This window comes from Schistocerca gregaria, chromosome 8 (assembly GCF_023897955.1).
Source record: "Schistocerca gregaria isolate iqSchGreg1 chromosome 8, iqSchGreg1.2, whole genome shotgun sequence".
NCBI classification, from domain to species: domain Eukaryota; kingdom Metazoa; phylum Arthropoda; class Insecta; order Orthoptera; family Acrididae; genus Schistocerca; species Schistocerca gregaria.
Window position 1 is genome coordinate 73,875,643 of NC_064927.1, and position 22,627 is coordinate 73,898,269.

The 22,627-nt window shown below is 39.4% G+C and overlaps 1 protein-coding gene across 1 annotated transcript in view; it reads right to left on the reverse strand.

The window, feature by feature from the left end:
- The window catches only part of LOC126284151 (anaphase-promoting complex subunit 7), a 158,991-nt gene that overhangs the window by 32,961 nt on the left and 103,403 nt on the right, over nt 1-22,627 (reverse strand). Inside the window, exons 6-8 of the mRNA XM_049982871.1 lie at nt 18,372-18,575; nt 18,019-18,261; nt 6,869-6,997 (exon numbers count right to left, since the gene is read on the reverse strand). Of these exons, the coding sequence (XP_049838828.1) occupies nt 6,869-6,997; nt 18,019-18,261; nt 18,372-18,575 (576 nt within the window). The remainder of the gene's footprint in view (nt 1-6,868; nt 6,998-18,018; nt 18,262-18,371; nt 18,576-22,627) is intronic.

Sequence of the window (22,627 nt, forward strand, 5' to 3'; positions counted from 1 at the left end):
AGTGGTTTGATGCCAATTTGGGCAGCCATATTGTGATATTCTGTGGGTCCCATGGTTACACTCCAATGCTGCATTACTGCCAAGAGTTCTATGACAATTTTGGCTAATCAAATCCATCTCACAGCATAATGTTTGTTACCTACTGGTGCTGCCATGTTCCCAGATGACAAGGCTCGTATTAACACAGCTCACATCATCTCAAACTAGTTTTGTGAGTACAAAGATGAACTGTCGCATCTTCCCTGACTACTACATCACCAGATATGAGCCTTTGTGGTCTACTTTGAAGAGAAGGATGAGTGACTGTTACCCTTCTCCATGACTGTTACCCAAGATTGCTACTATTTTGCAGGATGAATGGTATAAGATTTTCTTGAAAACCATGCAGTACCTGTATTTATCCACTCAGAGTGACAGGAAACTTTTGAATACCAACAATTTTCCTACACCACATCAGGTATGGCGATTAGTTACGCTTTGGTGTTTCCATATTTCTGTTCACTCCTGGTATCTGATACAAATATCAGAGTTATGCAGAAATTACATTCCTGAGTCCATGTATAATGTGTAGGAGAAGTGGCTGTTGAGACATTAGTTTATTTTTTAAAACAATATTAGGGTTTTTCAGTTGAAATCAACGGGCAGCATGCTAATGAACAAAATACAAAACTACGTTCTGAAACCTAGAGATGGACAGTTTTTCTGCAGAGGCTTCCAAAAACAAGATGAAGTATATGTTTGTTTATTCTACAAATTTTTAAATATTTTAGTGACTATAACATGTAGAGAATATGATGATATTCTTTTATATTCTAATGTGATTAAAAAGCCCTTTCCAGTACTGGTCTAGAATTTTTTTGAAGGTTCACCAGCAAAAAGTGGTAAATCATTACTTACTAATGATGGGTAGCTTACGCATTTCTTCGGTTTAAGCTTAATAATGGGTGTGATCGAACAGCATAGAATTTTAATGTATGGGCGGAAATTGTTTAATTTCCCAGTAATATCCAGCATAATGTTTTGTATCAGATTTCACCTTGCAAATACTAACATACAGAATGGAGAAGTAAAAATAAGCAAGTCGCAGAAAGTTCAATCGACTATCAACACTGTCAGAAATGTGTATCTCAGTCAGCCACGAAATTACAAATTCTATTCCATCGTTCAGGTAATTCCTTTTTCTGGAAAGAGTCATTTAAGCCCCTTTGTCAAAAATTAGCCTAGGCCTGCAATATGAATATTTTTTTGATTACGTCAACTCCGAATATTATCATAGACTTTGAAATATACCTTGGTGCTTCAACAAATCTGGATGATACAGAGCTGGGATTTGTTCTTTCCACATACTTTGGCTATGAAGACCATTCTTCCTGGAAGATGATGTATTTTGATAGGTATTTCACTGCAATGAGAAATTAGTTGACCTTGGATACCATGGAAGAGGAACAATTATGACAAACAGGATAGGAAGGGTAAACCGCCATGATATTTTAAAATTAAAAAGAGGAGAATCAGTACAGACTGTTCAAAGTGATGACTTGAAAGTTTTAGTAGAATGGAAAGATAGTAGTCCGGTTGTATGAAAATCTGTGTGCTCTAGAATTCACCTAGAACATAAGGTGGAACACCAGTAAAAAATAAATAAATAAGAACTGAGCAACCATGTCCCTCTGCTGTACAGAGATAAAACCAGTCAACAGGTGTGGTGGACACTGATGATTAAGAAATGGAGTGTTACTGCACTTTGTTTAGGACAAGAAATGATGATGTCCACTTCTTCAACTTGGAATACAGAATACCTGTAAAATGAAATGAAATTCCATGGAAAGGTATCAAGAACTTGATGAAATTTTGATTGGAAATAGCTAAAACTTAAAAAAAAACCAAGATGAATGACACTAAGGATGAAACGGAGCATGAAGCAAGTAAAACACCTAAATACTGCATCATCCTGTCCCTATTCCTGGCAATGACAAAAGATTATATGTGATCATTACTGTCATCACCACTCATTACTCAAACAATTAACTTCTTCATGAATGTATACATTAACATAATGTAACAGCAGAACCAAACCCACTGCAAAAAGTGCACATACATTTATGTCTCTATGAACAAAAACTGTTTCAAGCAGTTTCACACACAGAAGTAACATGCTCTCAGACTGTTAGATTATCACCAACAGTTTTTTTTATTATTGATTTCCACCAACTTTAATTATTTAAATGTATATCTAATACATACATGAGTGAATAAAAAGTGTGATAAGTATATTACATTTGCGGCTCATCTGTCAATCACAGCCTACATATTTGTGAAATATATTACATATATTATGTAAATAGATCCTTGCCTGCATGAGTGTAAGGGCTGTAAACTAGAAACAACATTCTAAAAAGGATAGACTGACACAAATGCAACTCTCTCTCACTCTCTCACTCTCTCTCTCTCTCTCTCTCTCTCTCTCTCTCTCTCTCTCTCACCGTGAGTGAGTGAGTGTTATAAAGATTAAGACATTTAATCAAGTTCACCTGTCCCAAAGAAGAAAGTTGAAAGACATACTGTTTTTAACAAAGACTGGTTAGCAAAGACAGGTTAGCAAACACAGATTTTGCCAATTTGGTTGATGAAAGAAAAGACTTCACTGCAAAGTGTGCACTACCCACCATATTTTTATAAAATCTGAAGTAAAAACAGATGTTGTGAATAATCAGAAGACACAAAAACACATTTTAACACAACAACAGTGTCATGAAAATACAACATTTAAGACTTTCTGCGTGAAGAGCATATGCCTGAAGATGATGCCATAATATGTGCTGAAGTTAATATCTGTTTGTCATAATATAAAACACGACTTTAACTACAAGTCACTGAATTGCCAATGGAAATCACATCATTCTTTGTTTCCAGACTGTTATATTGCATCTAAAATTTCATGTGGAAGAACTAAGACAAAAGCTATCTCGGAAAATATAGTCAAAATGTAGACATAGGTGACCTTTGTAAAGCCTTTTATTTTTCTGTGTTCTCAGATGCTTCAAACCAAGCAAATATAAAAAACATATGTGATTCAGTACTTTGATGTTATTTGCAGGATACATCAGAGATTTTTATGAAGACCCCACAGAAACAGACACAAAAATTTTCCATACAATAAAGAACATTACAGAGTCTAATGCTTTCATATGAATCAAGTAAGTGCATACAGTGCTGGCAGTGTTTCAGTGAATTATGGTAAAAATAATTTGGTTTTTGTTTTACTGAAAAATGAAACTCCATCCACTTTGAGAGCTAACTGCAGTTGCCATATCATAAATAATACTATGGTCTTAGAACATTTCATTGTGATGTAGAAACTGTCGAGATAGAGTTTAAGGAAATATTATTAGACATCCATTCAAGATGGCTCTCTCTACTTCCTGCAAATGAGAGAATCATAAACTACTGATCTTTCATCAAGTCGTATTTTATTTCAAAAGGTGAGGAGAGTTGATCAAGATTGATTATGCAACTTATGACATTCAATGGAAAGCATACACTGAGATGACAACTCATGGGATACCTCCCGATATTGTGTTGGACCTCATTTTGCCCAGCATACTGCAGCAACTGGACATGGCAAGGACTCAACGAGTCATTGGTAGTCTTCTACAGAAATATTCAGCCATGCTGTCTTTATAGCCATCCGTAACTGAGAAAGTATTGCCAGTGCAGGATTTTGTGCATGATCTGACCACTCTGTTATGGCCCATAAATGTTCAATAAGATTCATGTATGGTGATCTGGCTGACCAAATCATTCAGTTATATTGTCCAGAATGTTCTGCAGACCAATTGTGAACATTTATGGCCTGGTGACATGATGCATCTTCATCCATACAAATTCCATCATTGTTTGGGAATGTGAAGTCCATGAATGGCTGCAAATGGTCTCGAACATAACCATTTCCAGTGAATGATCACTTCAGTTGGACCAGAGGAACCAGTCTGTTCCATGTAAACACAGCCCACATTATTATGGAGCCTCGACCAGCTTGCACAGTGTCTTGTTGACAACTTGTGTCAATAGCTTCATGAGGTCTGTGCTACATTTGAACCATCCCCTCTGCTCTTACCAACTAAAATCAGGATCATCTGACCAGGTCATGGTTTACCAGTTTTCTAGAATCCAACCGATCTAGTCACAAGTCCAGGAGATGTGCTGCAGGCACTTGCATCAGTCATCTGCTTCCATAGCCCATAAATACCAAATTTTGCCACACTGTCCTATGGATGTGTTCTTCATATGTCCCATTCTGATTTTGATGGTTACTTCAAACAGTGCTGTCCACGTGTTAGTACTGACAACTCAACGCAAATGTCGCTGCTCTCATTCGTTAAAATGTGGGCTGTCACCCATTGCGTTGTCCATGGCGACAGGTAATGTCTGAAATCTGATATTCTTGGCACACTCTTGACACTGTGGATCTCAGAATATCGAATTACCTAATAATATCTGAAATGGAGCAACCATTCTGTCTTCAAAATCCAGTCACATGGCCATAATCATCTCTGACATCTTTTCGCATGAATCACCTGAGTACAATGGTAGCTCCGTCAATGCATTGCCCCTTTATACCTCGTGTAAACAAAACTATCGCCACCCGTATATCCCTATATCTGTATATCACTATCCCACAACTTTTTTCACTTCAGTGTAATGCTGAAAAAACTTAACATTCACTTCCTAGATGCTATCCAAAGTTTCTGCAGTATATTTTGCCCCCAAATGAAGCTGCTATTAGAAAAATTGAAATTAGCTCAGTTACTTCTGTTGATTTGGATGATATATTAAGGGACCTTAAGAGCAAGCTAGAGAGCAGAAAACAAGATAAATTCTTAGGAAAGAAAGTTTATGAAATCCTGGAAGAAATACCAGAATCGTGGAGGTTGAGATTTGAAAATTATGCAGTCTTTCTTGTCACGTTCTATCGATTATTTGTCCCAAAACTATGATTTCCCTGAGAACAATGTCTTTAATTCACTTACACGTTTTTTGCTTAAAGAACAAGAAGATTTTCATCTGGAATAGCAGTATGTTTTAAAGGTTATCAACAAATTGGAGCTCCCCCTGAATGAAGATAGGTTATACAATGAATTCTACGATTTCTGGACTGCATATGCTTGACTTGATAAAAGTACAGCAGAACAGCAGATTTGGTTAGATTTCTTTAAAAACAGCAAACAATTCCCATTCCCAATGGCGTAGTCTTGTATCATACATATTTTCAGTTACAAGCAACTCATTTGCTGAAGGAATCTTCAGTGTGATGATGAACTTGTGGTCAGAGAAAAGAAATCTGATCGTCACAGCCTTAGTGAAATGAGAAGCTCAAATGAAACTGAACTTCTCTGAAAGCTGTGGATAATTCTTGAATTTTCTAAAATACAGGAAGTAGTGAAGGACCACTGAAAGCAGCAAAGAGCAACACAAAATACGCATTTTAAAATACAAAGCAGTGATCATATTACTGTTGGGTATTTTATTCAATATTTTTTCTCTTTTTTATCTGATCTTTGAACTGAAGTTATAATACTGCCTGTCAATGTTCATTTCATGTTTAAATGGCAAATCCAGACATTTAAATTAAGCATGAAAAAGAGAAGGCTTTTTTTATTTTTGTGTTAACAAGATATTAAAAATAAATTTTGGTGCTTAGAAATTATAGGAAGAACAAATTGGTTATATTGCTTATGAAATTTGTAGTGAACTATTAGCATTTTCTTCATTCTGTATGATTGAGAAGTTGCCCATCATTGTGTTTCTTGAAACGTGGCAGTCAGAGTGAGCCAGTGCGACTAATAATAGGTGATGGTGGTAGTAACAACAATCACAGCACATAAAACTTGTTTCTCAATTAACCACAAATACTATTGAGGAATAATTGCAATACAAAGTTAAACTTTACAATTTAAAAATTGTTAAATTAGAGCCTCTAAGATGTAGAGTTATCTATTTTACAGAATCTGCAAAAGCTGTCTTTTGTCAACTTAATGCTTTCTGAACCTATTCCTATTTGCTCTGTATGTTGTAACTCAGTGATAATTTAATGTAGAAATAATGAAATTAATGCAAATTACATTATATTTTGTTATACACTGACTTGCCCTACATCAGAATGTACTATTTGTGTACTATATGAATTCCGGGACCAATAAAATTCTATTCCTACTCCTCTATTCTGTCTACAAAGGTAATTCTATGAGGCAAAAAAGTGAATGTCTGCAAGATATAACCAGCACCTTTGTCTTCAGAGCAACACAAAGAAAAAGACTGCTGAGTACAAAACACAAACTGAATTTCTCTGTTAATTCATCTGTTGTCGACCATTTGGGTAGTGATTTATTTTATATCATGTTCATTTAGTGTATCACATTTGCTATCCACATCTGGAACTGGCAAGCAGTATTAGTCAGGGTTTTTCTTTCCTTGGGAATTGCGTAATTTGATGCTTTGCAAGATTAAGATTTTACTGTTTATGGTGAACTGTTGTAGGCTTGTTCAGCTACCAACAATTAGAGTATTAATAGTGACATGAGAGCCTCCATCACAAATCTCTAAAGGCACACATAATAAAGAATGGCTTTAGTTAAAGCTATTAAAGAAAAGAAATTAAGACAGTTTATAAGACCAAACATATACACTAAAACAAAGAAGTACCTTCAAAGCAGCTGTAAAAAATGAAACAAGCACATACTTGAGCTACTTGCATAGCCTTCTATCAATAGAAACATAATTATTCCAGAGTCCTTTAAAAATCGAAACTTCAATGCAAAATCCTACAATATGCAAAGTACAAAATGAAATTAGGACTATCAATAGATACCTGTTCATATATTTCAGCGAGCAAATACACTGCAGATAAGTATGTCTCATCTTGTGCCAAGGCTTTTTCCAAATATGTTTTAGCTTTGCACACCGTAACAGGATCCTTCATTAGCACAGACGCATACAACTGGAAAATAGCAAAGATATGAAGAAAATTTATCTTAGTCAGTTGTTATAAAGCTTAAATAAATATTATAATGATACAGCACTTTCAAGTGCAACAGAGGATATTAAATGCACGATGATGCTAGATAGCTCACTGGTAAAGTGCCAGGCTACAGATGCTAAGGTCCCAGGTTTGATGCTAGGTCAATCCCAGGATTTTACTAGATAGTTAGTTATGTGTTCCATTGATCCATAGCATGGCAAAGCGTTATGATGTGGAGCGTGCCAAATGCACAAAAAATGCGCACAGGAAACAAGTTTTTTTGTTTACATTATAGTGTTGTACCTAAATATTTCTATTATGTATCCCATTCCCTAAAATGGCACGAAATGCATATATTATTTCTCTAGATTTATTTACTCATAGTCATATTCAAGAACTCATCTTTGGTATAGAAGGAGTTGTCAAGAAGGTATGAAGTTTTCAATTTGTTTTTGAGACTATTACTGCTGTTTGTCAAACATTTTATTTCATCTAGTCATTTATCAAAAAGTTTTATAGCAGCATATTTTACACCTTTCTGTGCCAAAGATAGGATAAGTAAAGGATAGTGTAGGTCTTTCTTTTTTCTGGTATTGTAATCATGAATGTTGCTGTTGATTTTAAACACATCCATGTTGTTGAGAAAAAATTCATTACTGAGTACATGTACTGTGAAGCAGTTGTAAGAATTCCTAACCTTTTACACAGGTGGCTACAAGATGTGCGACTATGAACCCCCCACATTATTCTAACTACTTTCTTTTGAGGAGTGAATACCTTTTGCCTAAGTGTCGAGTTGCCCCACAATATTATTCTGTATGACATCAGAGTGTGGAAGTATGCAAAGTATTTTAGCTTACTAATTTCTACATTCTCAAAAATGGCAATTATTCTGATTGCAAAAGGTGCTGAACCTAGTCATCTTAGGAGATGCTAACTATGAATTTTCCAATTAAGATCCTCGTCTATACGTACACCCAAAAACTTAGTATGCTCTACCCTGGCTACTGACTTCTTTTAATGTGTTACGTTTATTGAGGGAATTGTAATTTTTGCAGCAGAAAATTGGATGTACTGTGTTTTTTCAGAGTTTAGAGCAAGCCCATTCGCAGAAAACCAATTAATAACTTTTCCAAAGACTATATATATATATATATATATATATATATATATATATATATATATAAAAACAAAGATTCCAAGACTTACCAAGCGGGAAAGCGCCGGCAGACAGGCACATGAACAAAACACACAAACACACACACAGAATTACGAGCTTTCGCAACTGGCAGTTGCTTCGTCAGGAAGGAAGGAAGGAGAGGGAAAAATGAAAGGGTGTGGGTTTTAAGGGAGAGGGTAAGGAGTCATTCCAATCCCGGGAGCGGAAAGACTTCCCTTAGGGGAAAAAAAGGACAGGTGTACACTCGCACACACACACACATATCCATCCGCACATACACAGACACAAGCAGACATATTTAAAGGCAAAGAGTTAAGGGCAGAGATGTCAGTCGAGGCGGAAGTACAGAGGCAAAGAAGTTGTTGAAAGACAGGTGAGGTATGAGCGGCGGCAACTTGAAATTAGCGGAGGTTGAGGCCTGGCGGATATCGAGAAGAGAGGATATACTGAAGGGCGAGTTCCCATCTCCGGAGTTCGGATAGGTTGGTGTTGGTGGGAAGTATCCAGATAACTCGGACGGTGTAACACTGTGCCAAGATGTGCTGGCCGTGCATCAAGGCATGTTTAGCCACAGGGTGATCCTCATTACCACCAAACACTGTCTGCCTGTGTCCATTCATGCGAATGGACAGTTTGTTGCTGGTCATTCCCACATAGAAAGCATCACAGTGCAGGCAGGTCAGTTGGTAAATCACGTGGGTGCTTTCACATGTGGCTCTCCCTTTGATTGTGTACACCTTCCGGGTTACAGGACTGGAGTAGGTGGTGGTGGGAGGGTGCATAGGACAGGTTTTACACCGGGGGCGGTTGCAAGGGTAGGAGCCAGAGGGTAGGGGAGGTGGTTTGGGGATTTCATAGGGATGAACCAAGAGGTTACGAAGGTTAGGTGGACGGCGGAAAGACACTCTTGGTGGAGTGGGGAGGATTTCATGAAGGATGGATCTCATTTCGGGGCAGGATTTTAGGAAGTCGTATCCCTGCTGGAGAGCCACATTCAAGGTCTGATCCAGTCCCGGGAAGTATTCTGTTACAAGTGGGGCACTTTTGGGGTTCTTCTGTGAGAGGTTCTGGGTTTGAGGGGATGAGGAAGTGGCTCTGGTTATCTGTTTCTGTACCAGGTTGGGAGGGTAGTTGCGGGATGCGAAAGCTGTTTTCAGGTTGTTGGTGTAATGGTCGAGGGATTCAGGACTGGAACAGATTCGTTTGCCACGAAGGCCTAGGCTGTAGGGAAGGGACCGTTTGATATGGAATGGGTGGCAGCTGTCATAATGGAGGTACTGTTGCTTGTTGGTGGGTTTGATGTGGACGGATGTGTGCAGCTGGCCATTGGACAGATGGAGGTCAACATCTAGAAAAGTGGCATGGGATTTGGAGTAGGACCAGGTGAATCTGATGGAACCAAAGGAGTTGAGGTTGGAGATGAAATTCTGGAGTTGTTCTTCACTGTGAGTCCAGATCATGAAGATGTCATCAATAAATCTGTACCAAACTTTGGGTTGGCAGGCTTGGGTAACCAAGAAGGCTTCCTCTAAGCGACCCATAAATAGGTTGGCATACGAGGGGGCCATCCTGGTACCCATGGCTGTTCCCTTTAATTGTTGGTATGTCTGGCCTTCAAAAGTGAAGAAGTTGTGGGTCAGGATGAAGCTGGCTAAGGTGACGAGGAAAGAGGTTTTAGGTAGGGTGGCAGGTGATCGGCGTGAAAGAAAGTGCTCCATTGCAGCGAGGCCCTGGACGTGCGGGATATTTGTGTATAGGGAAGTGGCATCAATGGTTACTAGGATGGTTTCTGGGGGTAACAGACTGGGTACGGATTCCAGGCGTTCGAGAAAGTGGTTGGTGTCTTTGATGAAGGATGGGAGACTGCATGTAATGGGTTGAAGGTGTTGATCTACGTAACCGCCCCCGGTGTAAAACCTGTCCTATGCACCCTCCCACCACCACCTACTCCAGTCCTGTAACCCGGAAGGTGTACACAATCAAAGGGAGAGCCACATGTGAAAGCACCCACGTGATTTACCAACTGACCTGCCTGCACTGTGATGCTTTCTATGTGGGAATGACCAGCAACAAACTGTCCATTCGCATGAATGGACACAGGCAGACAGTGTTTGGTGGTAATGAGGATCACCCTGTGGCTAAACATGCCTTGATGCACGGCCAGCACATCTTGGCACAGTGTTACACCGTCCGAGTTATCTGGATACTTCCCACCAACACCAACCTATCCGAACTCCGGAGATGGGAACTCGCCCTTCAGTATATCCTCTCTTCTCGATATCCGTCAGGCCTCAACCTCCGCTAATTTCAAGTTGCCGCCGCTCATACCTCACCTGTCTTTCAACAACTTCTTTGCCTCTGTACTTCCGCCTCGACTGACATCTCTGCCCTTAACTCTTTGCCTTTAAATATGTCTGCTTGTGTCTGTGTATGTGCGGATGGATATGTGTGTGTGTGTGTGCGAGTGTACACCTGTCCTTTTTTTCCCCTAAGGGAAGTCTTTCCGCTCCCGGGATTGGAATGACTCCTTACCCTCTCCCTTAAAACCCACACCCTTTCATTTTTCCCTCTCCTTCCTTCCTTCCTGACGAAGCAACTGCCAGTTGCGAAAGCTCGTAATTCTGTGTGTGTGTTTGTGTGTTTTGTTCATGTGCCTGTCTTCCGGCACTTTCCCGCTTGGTAAGTCTTGGAATCTTTATTTTTAATATATTTTTCCCAAATATATATATATATATATATATATATATATATATATATATATATATATATATATAGAAAGAAACTTCCACATGGGGAAAAATATATTAAAAACAAAGATTCCAAGACTTACCAAGCGGGAAAACGCCGGCAGACAGGCACAAGAACAAAACACACAAACACACACACACAGAATTACTAGCTTTCGCAACCTATGGTTGCTTCTTCAGGAAGGAGAGGGAAAGACGAAAGGATGTGGGTTTTAAAGGAGGGGGTAAGTAGTCATTCCAATCCCAGGAGCGGAAAGACTTCCCTTAGGGGGGAAAAAAAAGGACAGGTGTGCGCACGCGCACACGCGCACACACACACACACACACACACACACACACACACACACACACACACACACACATCCATCCATCCGTACATACACAGACACAAGCAGACCTCTCCTTCCTGAAGAAGCAACCATCGGTTGCGAAAGCTAGTAATTCTGTGTGTGTGTTTGTGTGTTTTGTTCATGTGCTTGTCTGCCGGCGCTTTCCCGCTTGGTAAGTCTTGGAATCTTTGTTTCTGACGAAGCAGCCGCCGGTTGCGAAAGCTCAAATTCTGTGTGTGTGTTTGTGTGTTTTATTTATTGTGCCTATCTACTGGCGCTTTCCCGCTTGGTAAGTCTTGGAATCTTTGTTTTTAATATATATATCATTTTCTAACGGACTTTCTGTTACTGGTTTAATAATTATGCTTGTATCACCAGCAAACAGTGTCAGTTCAGCAACTTGTTTCACATAAGAAGGGAGGTCATTCACATATATCAAGAACAGAAGGGGACCCACGATCGAACCTTGTGGAACACATAATGTAATTTCACCCCAGTTAGATGAAGTGGCAAACTCCTTTGAATCACTGGAAGCATATAAAGAGATTTTTGCTTCCTGATCTGTAGATATGACATAAACCACTCATATGCCATTCCATTTATACCATAGTATTGTAATTTCTCTAACATAATGTCATGGTTAACACAATCAAATGCTTTGGATAAGTCACAGAATATTCCTACTGGTGACATTTTACTATTTAAAGACTATTATGTGGACAGTGAAATTGTATATTGCTGTCTCAGTGGAACAACATTTTAGAAATCCTAACTGTGATTTACTAAGTATCCCATTAGTGTTGAGATGGCTAACCACTCTTGAGTACATTGCTTTGTCAAAGATTTTTGAAAATGCTGTAAGCAATGATACTGGCTGGTAATTATTGACATCTGTGGTTTCCCCCTTTTTGTAGAGAGGCTTGACAATAGCATATTTTAACCTGTCTGAAAAAATACCCTGAGTCAGTGATGCATTACATATGTGACTCAAAATATCAGCTGTAATTGCTCCACGTTGTTTTAATAACTTGTTAGAGATGTCACCTACTCTAACAGAACATTTCTTTTTTAAAGATTTATTAATTTTCCTTATTTCACAAGAGTTTGTTGGATGAAACTTAATCTGACAAAAATTTTTCAAAACTGACTCTTCCATGTACTGCCTGGCTTTTTCTTTCAAACTATTTTCACCAATTTTTTCTGCTACACTTAAGAAGTGATTGTTAAATACATTGGCTACCTGTGTACTGTTGGTTAAGGTGGTCTCATTCTCTTTAACAGTAATACTACCTACCCCAGTGGTTACTTTTCCTGTTTCCCTTCTAACAACATTCCATATTGATTTGATTTTATTGCTGGAGTTGTTAATTTCTTCTCTAACATACATATTTCTCGATTTCCTTACAAGTTTTCTCAGTATGTTACAATAATTTTTATAGTGTAAAACTACTTCTGGATCTTTACTAGTTCGTGCTATCTCATACAGTATTCTTTTTCTTTCTTAAGACACTTTAATACCTGTAGTAATCAAAGGTTTCTTTGAAAAGTTTGTGGAGTTACATTTAGTACTTTCCTTTGGAAAACAATGTTCAAAAAGGGATATAAATTTATCAAGAAATGTGCTGCATTTATAATTAGCATTTGGGTCATTACATACATCTTCCCAGTTTACATTTTCTGAACTTTCTCTGAAGTGATCTATAGATACTGGGTTGAGCATCCTCACACTTAATGGTTTCTGAAGTGTACACCCTGTTAGGTTTTGTAAGTTAATCAGTTGTGCATCATGGACAGATAATCCACTTGCCACAGGGAAAGCACGTGTTTGTTCTACATCTTCTTGCTGTACAAATCCATTATCTACAAGAGTACTACTGTCCTGAGGTATACGGGTAGGGAAATTGATCACTGATTCAAAGTTATATGTTATTAACAACACTTTTAGTTCACTTTTCCTATCAGAATTGCTTAGTAAGTTAACAATGAAATTGCCACAGATTAATAACTACTTCTTTTTGTCTGACACACAGCTTAATAGGGAGTCAAACTTTTTTATGAATAGCTCCCAATCTCCTAGTGGAGACCTGTACCATTGTTGCTAATATCAACACAACATTATCTAGCTGAAGTTCACCTGCACAAACCTCAAAATGCTGATCAACACAAAATTTGCTTACTTCAACAGTTCTGTATTTACACCCTTGTTGTTGTTGTTGTCGTCTTCAGTCCTGAGACTGGTTTGATGCAGCTCTCCATGCTACTCTATCCTGTGCAAGCTGCTTCATCTCCCAGAACCTACTGCAACCTACATCCTTCTGAATCTGCTTAGTGTACTCATCTCTCGGTCTCCCTCTACGATTTTTACCCTCCACGCTGCCCTTCAATGCTAAATTTGTGATCCCTTGATGCCTCAAAACATGTCCTACCAACCGATCCCTTCTTCTAGTCAAGTTGTGCCACAAACTTCTCTTCTCCCCAATCCTACTCAATACCTCCTCATTAGTTATGTGATCTATCCACCTTATCTTCAGTATTCTTCTGTAGCACCACATTTCGAAAGCTTCTATTCTCTTCTTGTCCAAACTAGTTATCGTCCATGTTTCACTTCCATACATAGCTACACTCCAAGCAAATACTTTCAGAAACAACTTCCTGATACATAAATCTATATTCGATGTTAACAAATTTCTCTTCTTCAGAAACGCTTTCCTTGCCATTGCCAGTCTACATTTTATATCCTCTCAACTTCGAACATCATCAGTTATTTTACTTCCTAAATAGCAAAACTCCTTTACTACTTTAAGTGTCTCATTTCCTAATCTAGTTCCCTCAGCATCGCCTGATTTAATTTGACTACATTCCATTATCCTCGTTTTGCTTTTGTTGATGTTCATCTTATATCCTCCTTTCAAGACACTGTCCATTCCGTTCAACTGCTCTTCCAAGTCCTTTGCCGTCTCTGACAGAATTACAATGTCATCGGCAAACCTCAAAGTTTTTACTTCTTTTCCATGAATTTTAATACCTACTCCAAATTTTTCTTTTGTTTCCTTTACTGCTTGCTCAATATACAGATTGAATAACATCGGGGAGGGGCTACAACCCTGACTCACTCCCTTCCCAACCACTGCTTCCCTTTCATGTCCCTCGTCTCTTATTACTGCCATCTGGTTTCTGTACAAATTGTAAATAGCCTTTCGCTCCCTGTATTTTACCCCTGCCACCTTTAGAATTTGAAAGAGAGTATTCCAGTTGACATTGTCAAAAGCTTTCTCTAAGTCTACAAATGCTAGAAATGTAGGTTTGCCTTTTCTTAATCTTTCTTCTAAGATAAGTCGTAAGGTCAGTATTGCCTCACGTGTTCCAACATTTCGACGGAATCCAAACTGATCCTCCCCGAGGTCCGCATCTACCAGTTTTTCCATTCGTCTGTAAAGAATTCGCGTTAGTATTTTGCAGCTGTGACTTATTAAACTGATAGTTTGGTAATTTTCACATCTGTCAGCACCTGCTTTCTTTGGGATTGGAATTATTATATTCTTCTTGAAGTCTGAGGGTATTTTGCCTGTCTCATACATATTGCTCACCAGTTGGTAGAGTTTTGTCATGACTGGCTCTCCCAAGGCCGTCAGTAGTTCTAATGGAATGTTGTCTACTCCGTGGGCCTTGTTTCGATTCAGGTCTTTCAGTGCTCTGTCAAACTCTTCACGCAATATCTTACCTCCCATTTCATCTTCATCTACATCCTCTTCCATTTCCATAATATTGTCCTCAAGTACATCGCCCTTGTATAGACTCTCTATATACTCCTTCCACCTTTCTGCCTTCCCTTCTTTGCTTAGAACTGGGTTGCCATCTGAGCTCTTGATATTCATACACGTGGTTCTCTTCTCTCCAAAGGTCTCTTTAATTTTCCTGTAGGCAGTATCTATCTTACCCCTAGTGAGATAAGCTTCTACATCCTTACATTTGTCGTCTAGCCATCCCTGTTTAGCCATTTTGCACTTCCTGTCTATCTCATTTTTTAGATGTTTGTATTCCTTTTTGCCTGCTTCATTTATTGCATTTTTATATTTTCTCCTTTCATCAATTAAATTCAATATTTCTTCTGTTACCCAAGGATTTCTAGCAGCCCTCGTCTTTTTACCTACTTTATCCTCTGCTGCCTTCACTACTACATCCCTCAGAGCTACCCATTCTTCTTCTACTGTATTTCTTTCCCCTATTCCTGTCAATTGTTCCCTTATGCTCTCTCTGAAACTCTGTACAACCTCTGGTTCTTTCAGTTTATCCAGGTCCCATCTCCTTAATTTCCCACATTTTTGCAGTTTCTTCAGTTTTAATCTACAGGTCATAACCAATAGATTGTGGTCAGAGTCCACATCTGCCCCTGGAAATGTCTTACAACTTAAAACCTGGTTCCTAAATCTCTGCCTTACCATTATATAATCTATCTGATAGCTTTTAGTATCTCCAGGGTTCTTCCACGTACACAACCTTCTTTCATGATTCTTAAACCAAGTGTTACCTATGATTAAGTTGTGCTCTGTGCAAAATTCTATTAGGCAGCATCCTCTTTCATTTCTTAGCCCCAATCCATATTCACCTACTATGTTTCCTTCTCTCCCTTTTCCTACACTCGAATTCCAGTCAACCATTACTATTAAATTTTCATCTCCCTTCACTATCTGAATAACTTCTTTTATTTCATCGTACATTTCTTCAATTTCTTCGTCATCTGCAGAGCTACTTGGCATATAAACTTGTACTACTGTAGTAGGTGTGGGCTTCGTATCTATCTTGGCCACAATAATGCGTTCACTATGCTGTTTGTAGTAGCTTACCCGCATTCCTATTTTCCTATTCATTATTAAACCTACTCCTGCATTGCCCCTATTTGATTTTGTGTTTATAACCCTGTAGTCACCTGACCAAAAGTCTTGTTCCTCCTGCCACCGAACTTCACTAATTCCCACTATATCTAACTTTAACCTATCCATTTCCCTTTTTAAATTTTCTAACCTACCTGCCAGATTAAGGGATCTGACATTCCACGCTCCGATCCGTAGAACGCCACCCTTGTTTTATGAAAATGGAAACTACTCCTTTATCCATGCTGGATCTACAAGTGTAAGGTACTAAATTACACCAATTTATACTGACATTTTCCATCCCCACAGGGTGCTCAGACAAACAAGGTATATCAATCCCATTCTTATTTTTGAGATAATCTAAACACGTTATCAGTTCATCTAGTTTATTTTTTATTCCCCTGATATTTTGGTGAAGTAAGTTGATACCACCCTTAGCTTTATCCCTATTTGCTCTGCACGGAGTTTCTTTTCTTCTATTTTCCTTGGTTGTTGCCTGTCTGGAATTTGGCTTTAACCTAAAAAAACCTGTCTGCCTTGTCCCAATAACCACAGGGATTACCCCTTGTGTGACTGTGGTCCCCCTTACAGCATCTGCTAATAGAGAAGCTAACTTACCTTTCCCCTTCCTATTACGGTGCAGGTCATGTGTAGTGTAACCACACCTATCAACACCATCAACTGGAACAACACTCGTGTGAGACTTTGCCGGAGTCTGGAGCATCCCCTTCAGCCTTACAGCAGTGTTTACCCAGGGCTAATCATGGCGCTGAAAGACATCCACAAACCCCACATTCGTGTGCCCAGTTTCTGTTCCTATTTTATCCAGGTCACCCCTAATACTATATCTTGGACTCAGTCACTCAGTCACTTTCTGGCAATGTTTGGGGACACGAAAAATGTGAAGGTGCAGTGTGGTTAGGAGTCCACGTTATACAGTGGGGTCTCCTATAACTGTCTGGGTAGGTCATTTCAGTGGTCAGAGAAAGGCAATGCTATACCACTTCCAACAAGACTACACTTAGTCAAGCACAGTGGTGTTCAATCTTCAGACTACTGATAGCTTCATTTACGAGATGTATAGTGGGAAACATGTACATGATAGAAAACTCACATTTCTAGATGAATTAACTGTTCATATCGTTGAGTAATATCTATAGAAAATGGTACACTTAACTGAAGTTTCAGTGTTCTGTTTGCTGTGGATAGAACATTTACTGATGTGCTTGCACATGTGTTTACATTAATTCTAGATTTAACAGATATTAAATGCTGTACGGCTCTTGTTTCTTTCATTCATTTTGATTTCCTACTTACAGTGCAACAAAAAAGATGAAAAATTGCAGAAAGGTGGTATTTAAAAATGAGCAGCAGTCAATACACAATCTGAGGGATACTTTTACAGAGAAAGTGGTGAACAAATTACGGCATATATATGGCAGCGGACAATGTGCTACAAATATCAATCAAATAAGATTTAATGGATACTTTTTGCAGTGCAAAAAAGAATCATTAGAAATATGTGCTGTAATTCCAAGGAAATCATGCTGCTCCTTGGAAATTTTGAAACCATTAACAATTCTCTCCTTATATATCTATGACATTTCCAACAATTTACATAGCAGTTTAAAGTTATTCAAGGAAAATTGTTTCGACAAGGTATGTAATAAGAGAAATAAAGATAATTTTGTGCTTCCTGCTCTTTGTTTAAACTTACATGCACAGACACCCCATTACATGGAAATGAAAATTTACAGCAAAGTAAAAGGCAAGCACTTTCTAAGTTTGAGCCTAGATTCACTGGGATGTCTTGCTGAACAAGATGACTTGTTTATGAAAAATTCAGAATGCAGAACATCTGTTATCTACTTACTGTCAAAGCTCTCGGTGTTTGACCAAGCTGCTTGCATGCACTGCTTGCCATTGTTAAAGCCTCTCGCAATCTGTGCATAAGTACATAGCAATCAACGAGTCCTCGATGCGGTTCATACCGATAAGGACTCAACTGCATTGCCTCTCTAAAATGTACAATTGCTTCCGTGTATTTCTTAAGATCCATAAGTATAGCACCTTTCAAAATAAGTGCTTGGACATTACGTGGGTTCTGAGTGCACGCCTGTAAAAAATTTTGGAGAAAATATTAAATACCATATAAACCAAATACTGGTGACTATTGCCAGATATGCGCAACCTGCATTCATCTTCTATTGCAAAAGGTCCTCTTACTTTGTGAGCAAAATATATGGCCTTCGAATTCTTCCGTGAAGCATAAAAGTAGTATGCCATTGCTATCCAGTGTTCTGGGCCATATTCAGATATATTTATATTTGGTGATATTATTTTTTCAAGTTCTTTGAACTTCCGTTCCTTGGCTAACAGCCCTGCATAAATTTCAAGGCCACGTTGCATATATGGGTCTATTCCATAAGCCTGTAGAAAGTTAAAAATATATAAACAATTTGCACTGTGAGTATTTTGATGTTACTGAGCAAAAACGCAAAAAAAACTGCACATTAATAGTCATTAAAAGTAAGTAAATATTGAATTTAGGTGCAGAGCACTTAGGGCATATAATGATAATAGGAATTATTCCACAGAACCATACAAAACATACAACAGGATGTAGCAAGCTTATCCATGATAAAATGACCATCCTCAATATCCATTCTGCAACTCTTTATCAAATTCCACCATCTTTAATGGGGACTCGAGTAAAGGGGAAGTGACGGAGGAAGAACACCTTAAGAAATCCTTGGACCACCTGCTAAAACAATGCAACGAGTTCTTGCCAGAGTTACAGTGAAGGCTGCAACTGTGTCTGATCCAAGTGGAAGCAGGAGATCGACACAAATTGCAGTGCAGAACTAGAACCAGTAGCCCCCTGTGTTGGATTGGAGTACAGTGAAATTCCATCCTCAAGGAAGTCAGTAATATTTCCAGAAATCACAGTTGGTAGAAATCAGGACTAATGGTACAGAAATTGTGGCCTGCTGTAACAAATATGCAGTACTGTGATGTGGAAGGCAACAAGAAGTAGTTATATTATCTGTCCCTACTGCATTCAGTTATCTGTTAAAAATATCAAAATGGCTTTCTCCTCGGTAAAACAGTGAAACCATTCAGATATCCAGATGGGGCAACTAAGGAGGAGATACCAGACAGAAAGAGTATTCTAATTACACATGTTTGTGCACATGAACACACAAAAGTGCATGTGTCAACACTGTCCTGGCTGATAACCTCGGATATGATATAGATAACTGCAACCAGTCACTTTTGAAATATTTGTTTATTTTCATTAACCAGTTTTTGAGCCTCCTCAGGCTCATCTTCAGATAGGATATTCTTCTGTACTTCTGGATATGAGAATCCACTGTATGGTACCACCGAGATATACTGATGGAGAGAAATGTTTTAAGAAGTAGCAAGTAAAGGGCAGAGGGAGAAAAAGGGCCACAGCAAATGCAATGGGGAAAAAAAGCATCTGCAACAGGCAGGATGGGTAATAAAGGCACAGACTGTGAAAGGGTAGGTTAAGTCAGTAATGGATGTCGTGGAGCTCCATACTAGAGTCACTGCCACCTCTTTGTCAAAGTAGTCAGTCCAAATCGAAGCAGCAGCACCTTGTGCTGCTGTGACAGTACCCACTGCCGCATACTCTCTGCACAGTAGTGGCTTTATGATAACTGCAGCTTCTCCTCTTGTGACATCCTAGTCAGGCCACATAGTGAACTGCGGCTGCCCCGTTCCCGCTGGTGGTCAAATAGTGGGGGAGCTCTGCACGTGCATCTTGGAATCCCTGCAAGACAGCACCTGGGGCGAGTCTTCGACATGCCGCAGGACTCTGCTGCTTTTCCTAGACACCTGAATCCTGGGGGCTTAGTGTCTGGGTTGTGTGGGAGAGTTTCCACCTTCACAGGGTAACCCAGGAGCTACCTCAACTCCGAAATTCTGCCACAGACATTCACCATTTGCATAGCGATGATGATCAGTGGCGGCCTCTACTTATTCACTCAGTCGTGCAGATCGATCACTACCTCCCCGAAGCTGTCACATAGTAGTCTTTCCCAGATTGCTTTCTCACTGCAAATCCGAGGCAATTCTCAAAGGAAGTCGGCCACAGTTGCTGTCTGCAACTTGATCGTGTCATCTGAATTAAGAGACTCTACATCAAATTTGAGTTCACAGCAGCTAACCATCTCCTCATATGGCTTCAATGGTTCTTTGGCACTGCAGTGGATACACACAATAGGACAGGAGCACAGTTGACTTCCGTCACTGAGATGCCCGACCAGTGGCCCCTTTGGTGTGTCAACTCTCCTCCGTTTGCCTGTTTCGATCATGTTGAGACACAAAAACATGACAAATTTTGCAAGTGTTATTATAACAAAACAATGACAATGACAATTTTCTTTTTGTGACTGCCACAGCACAAGCATGCCTTCTCAGTTCTCTGCCTGTCCAAGCAGCACAGTACGCAACAGCGCAACTGCTGGAGCTGAACTGGCAACCAGTATTTTATCAAAGAGTATGAGAGAAAACTGAATATTTACTAGACACGGTTCTCGCTTTTTCGGTTGTGGTGAAAAGGAACTAGTTTTGTGACATTTTACAAGTTCCTAAACTCGAGCGAATTATTTAATCTCACCTGTGTCCTTTGGTAATTTAGTTTTTGAATCTCTGTGTGTTAATCTAATTTACTAGATACAGTTCTTGTGTTTTCATCAGTTCCTACAGCGGATATCTATAGTCATTTGTCTGTTGGTGTAGCGTAATTTTCGACCATCTTTAGTAGTGATAGGGACTGTGACTACTGTGTGCGAATGCGAGTTGAGTTGGTGACACTTCACTCTCAGCTCCAGGCCTAACCTGAGGCTGCAGTGGATGAGTATCACTTGTGGACTGGCTGTGGCAATCCAACAGACATCCACATGACCCATGAGTCTGCCAATTGGTCTGCACTGGTGGCCAGTTCAGTTACTGTTCACAATGAGGTTGATCTCTCACCCGTGCTTGAGCAGGAGATAACCTCAAGGCGTGGAAGGCAATGAAAGACTTCCCAGAGTGCCGAATAGAAGGCCTTCTTAGTTAGTCTGACAAACAGCTTCCAGGTGCTATCCACAGCTGACAATTTCACTCAGTCAGATGCAGTCACTTGTCCTGTTTCAAGAGAAAGCCTCTCAGCCTGCAAGATCTGGACACTCACAGAGAGTGGGATTATTGGTAGTTGGGAGCTATGGTATTAGGTGTATTATGGGATCCCTTAGGGATATGTCTGTCAAGGAGGGGAAGGAAGCCAGTGTTCACTCCATGTGCATACTGAGTGGAGTCATTCCACAAGTGGAACGGATTCTTCCGGATGCCATGAAGACCGCAGGGTGCAGCCAACTGCAGGTTGGTACCAATTGTGTGTCGCTTTGGATTGGAAGAAATTCTCTCTGGTTTTGAGTGGTTATCTGAAGTGATGAAGGCTTCCAGTCACGCTTGCAATATGAAAGCAGAGCTCACCACTTACCAAGTGGAGCGTCTGAATCAGAGGCTCAGACAATTCTGCGACTCTGTAGGCTGCAGATTTCCCAACTTGCGCCATACATAGGGTGATGGAGTTTTGAGTTCTGTTAAATAGGTCAGGAGACCATTACAAGTAGGAGGTGGCTACACGGACTGCAGGACCTGTGTGGCACAGACTGGGCAGTTTTTTAGGTTAGAGGGTATCGAGGAAACACAAAAAGGAATTCAGTCTGAAAGGGTTCATGTTGAAGACAGGAAGAACATACCTCTAGCAACCATCTGTATAACAGTTGTAAATCATTGTAGCTGTGTTGGAAAGTACCAGAGCTCCTAGCACTAATAGAAAGTGCAGATGCTCAAATCTGAAACCTGGCTAAAGCCAGAGATAAATTCAAATGTTCACGAAGGATAGGTTAAATATTGTTGGTGGTAGTGGGTTTATTGCTGTTAGAACTAGTTTATCTTGTACTGAAACTGAAGTAGATAGTTCTTTTGGGTTAGCATGGCAATGGGAATAAAATAATAATTGTATCCCTTTACTGACCTTCCAAGTCAGGTGACACAAGATTCAAGGAAAACTTGAATCTAATTTCAAACATTTACCTGATTCATACAATTAAGGTAAATACCTTACCTCTCAAATCTACAGAAAGTAAACAAAAATATATCTATTCAGAAAAGCAAATATAATTTGCTTGTCACCTTCCTGGAAGATTCTCCACTCCTTCCAAATTAACAATGTAAGGGAAGACCAGATGTGGCTTGAATTCAAAGGAATAGCATTGACAGCAATGGAGAGATTTATACCAAATAAATTAACAAAGGATGCAGCTGATCCCCCACAGTACACGAAACAGATCAGAATACTGTTGCAGAAACAACAAAAAATGCAGGTCAACTTCAAACAAAAGTAAAATTCCCAAGATTGGTGATCTTATACAGAAGCTTGACATTTAGCATGGACTGCAATG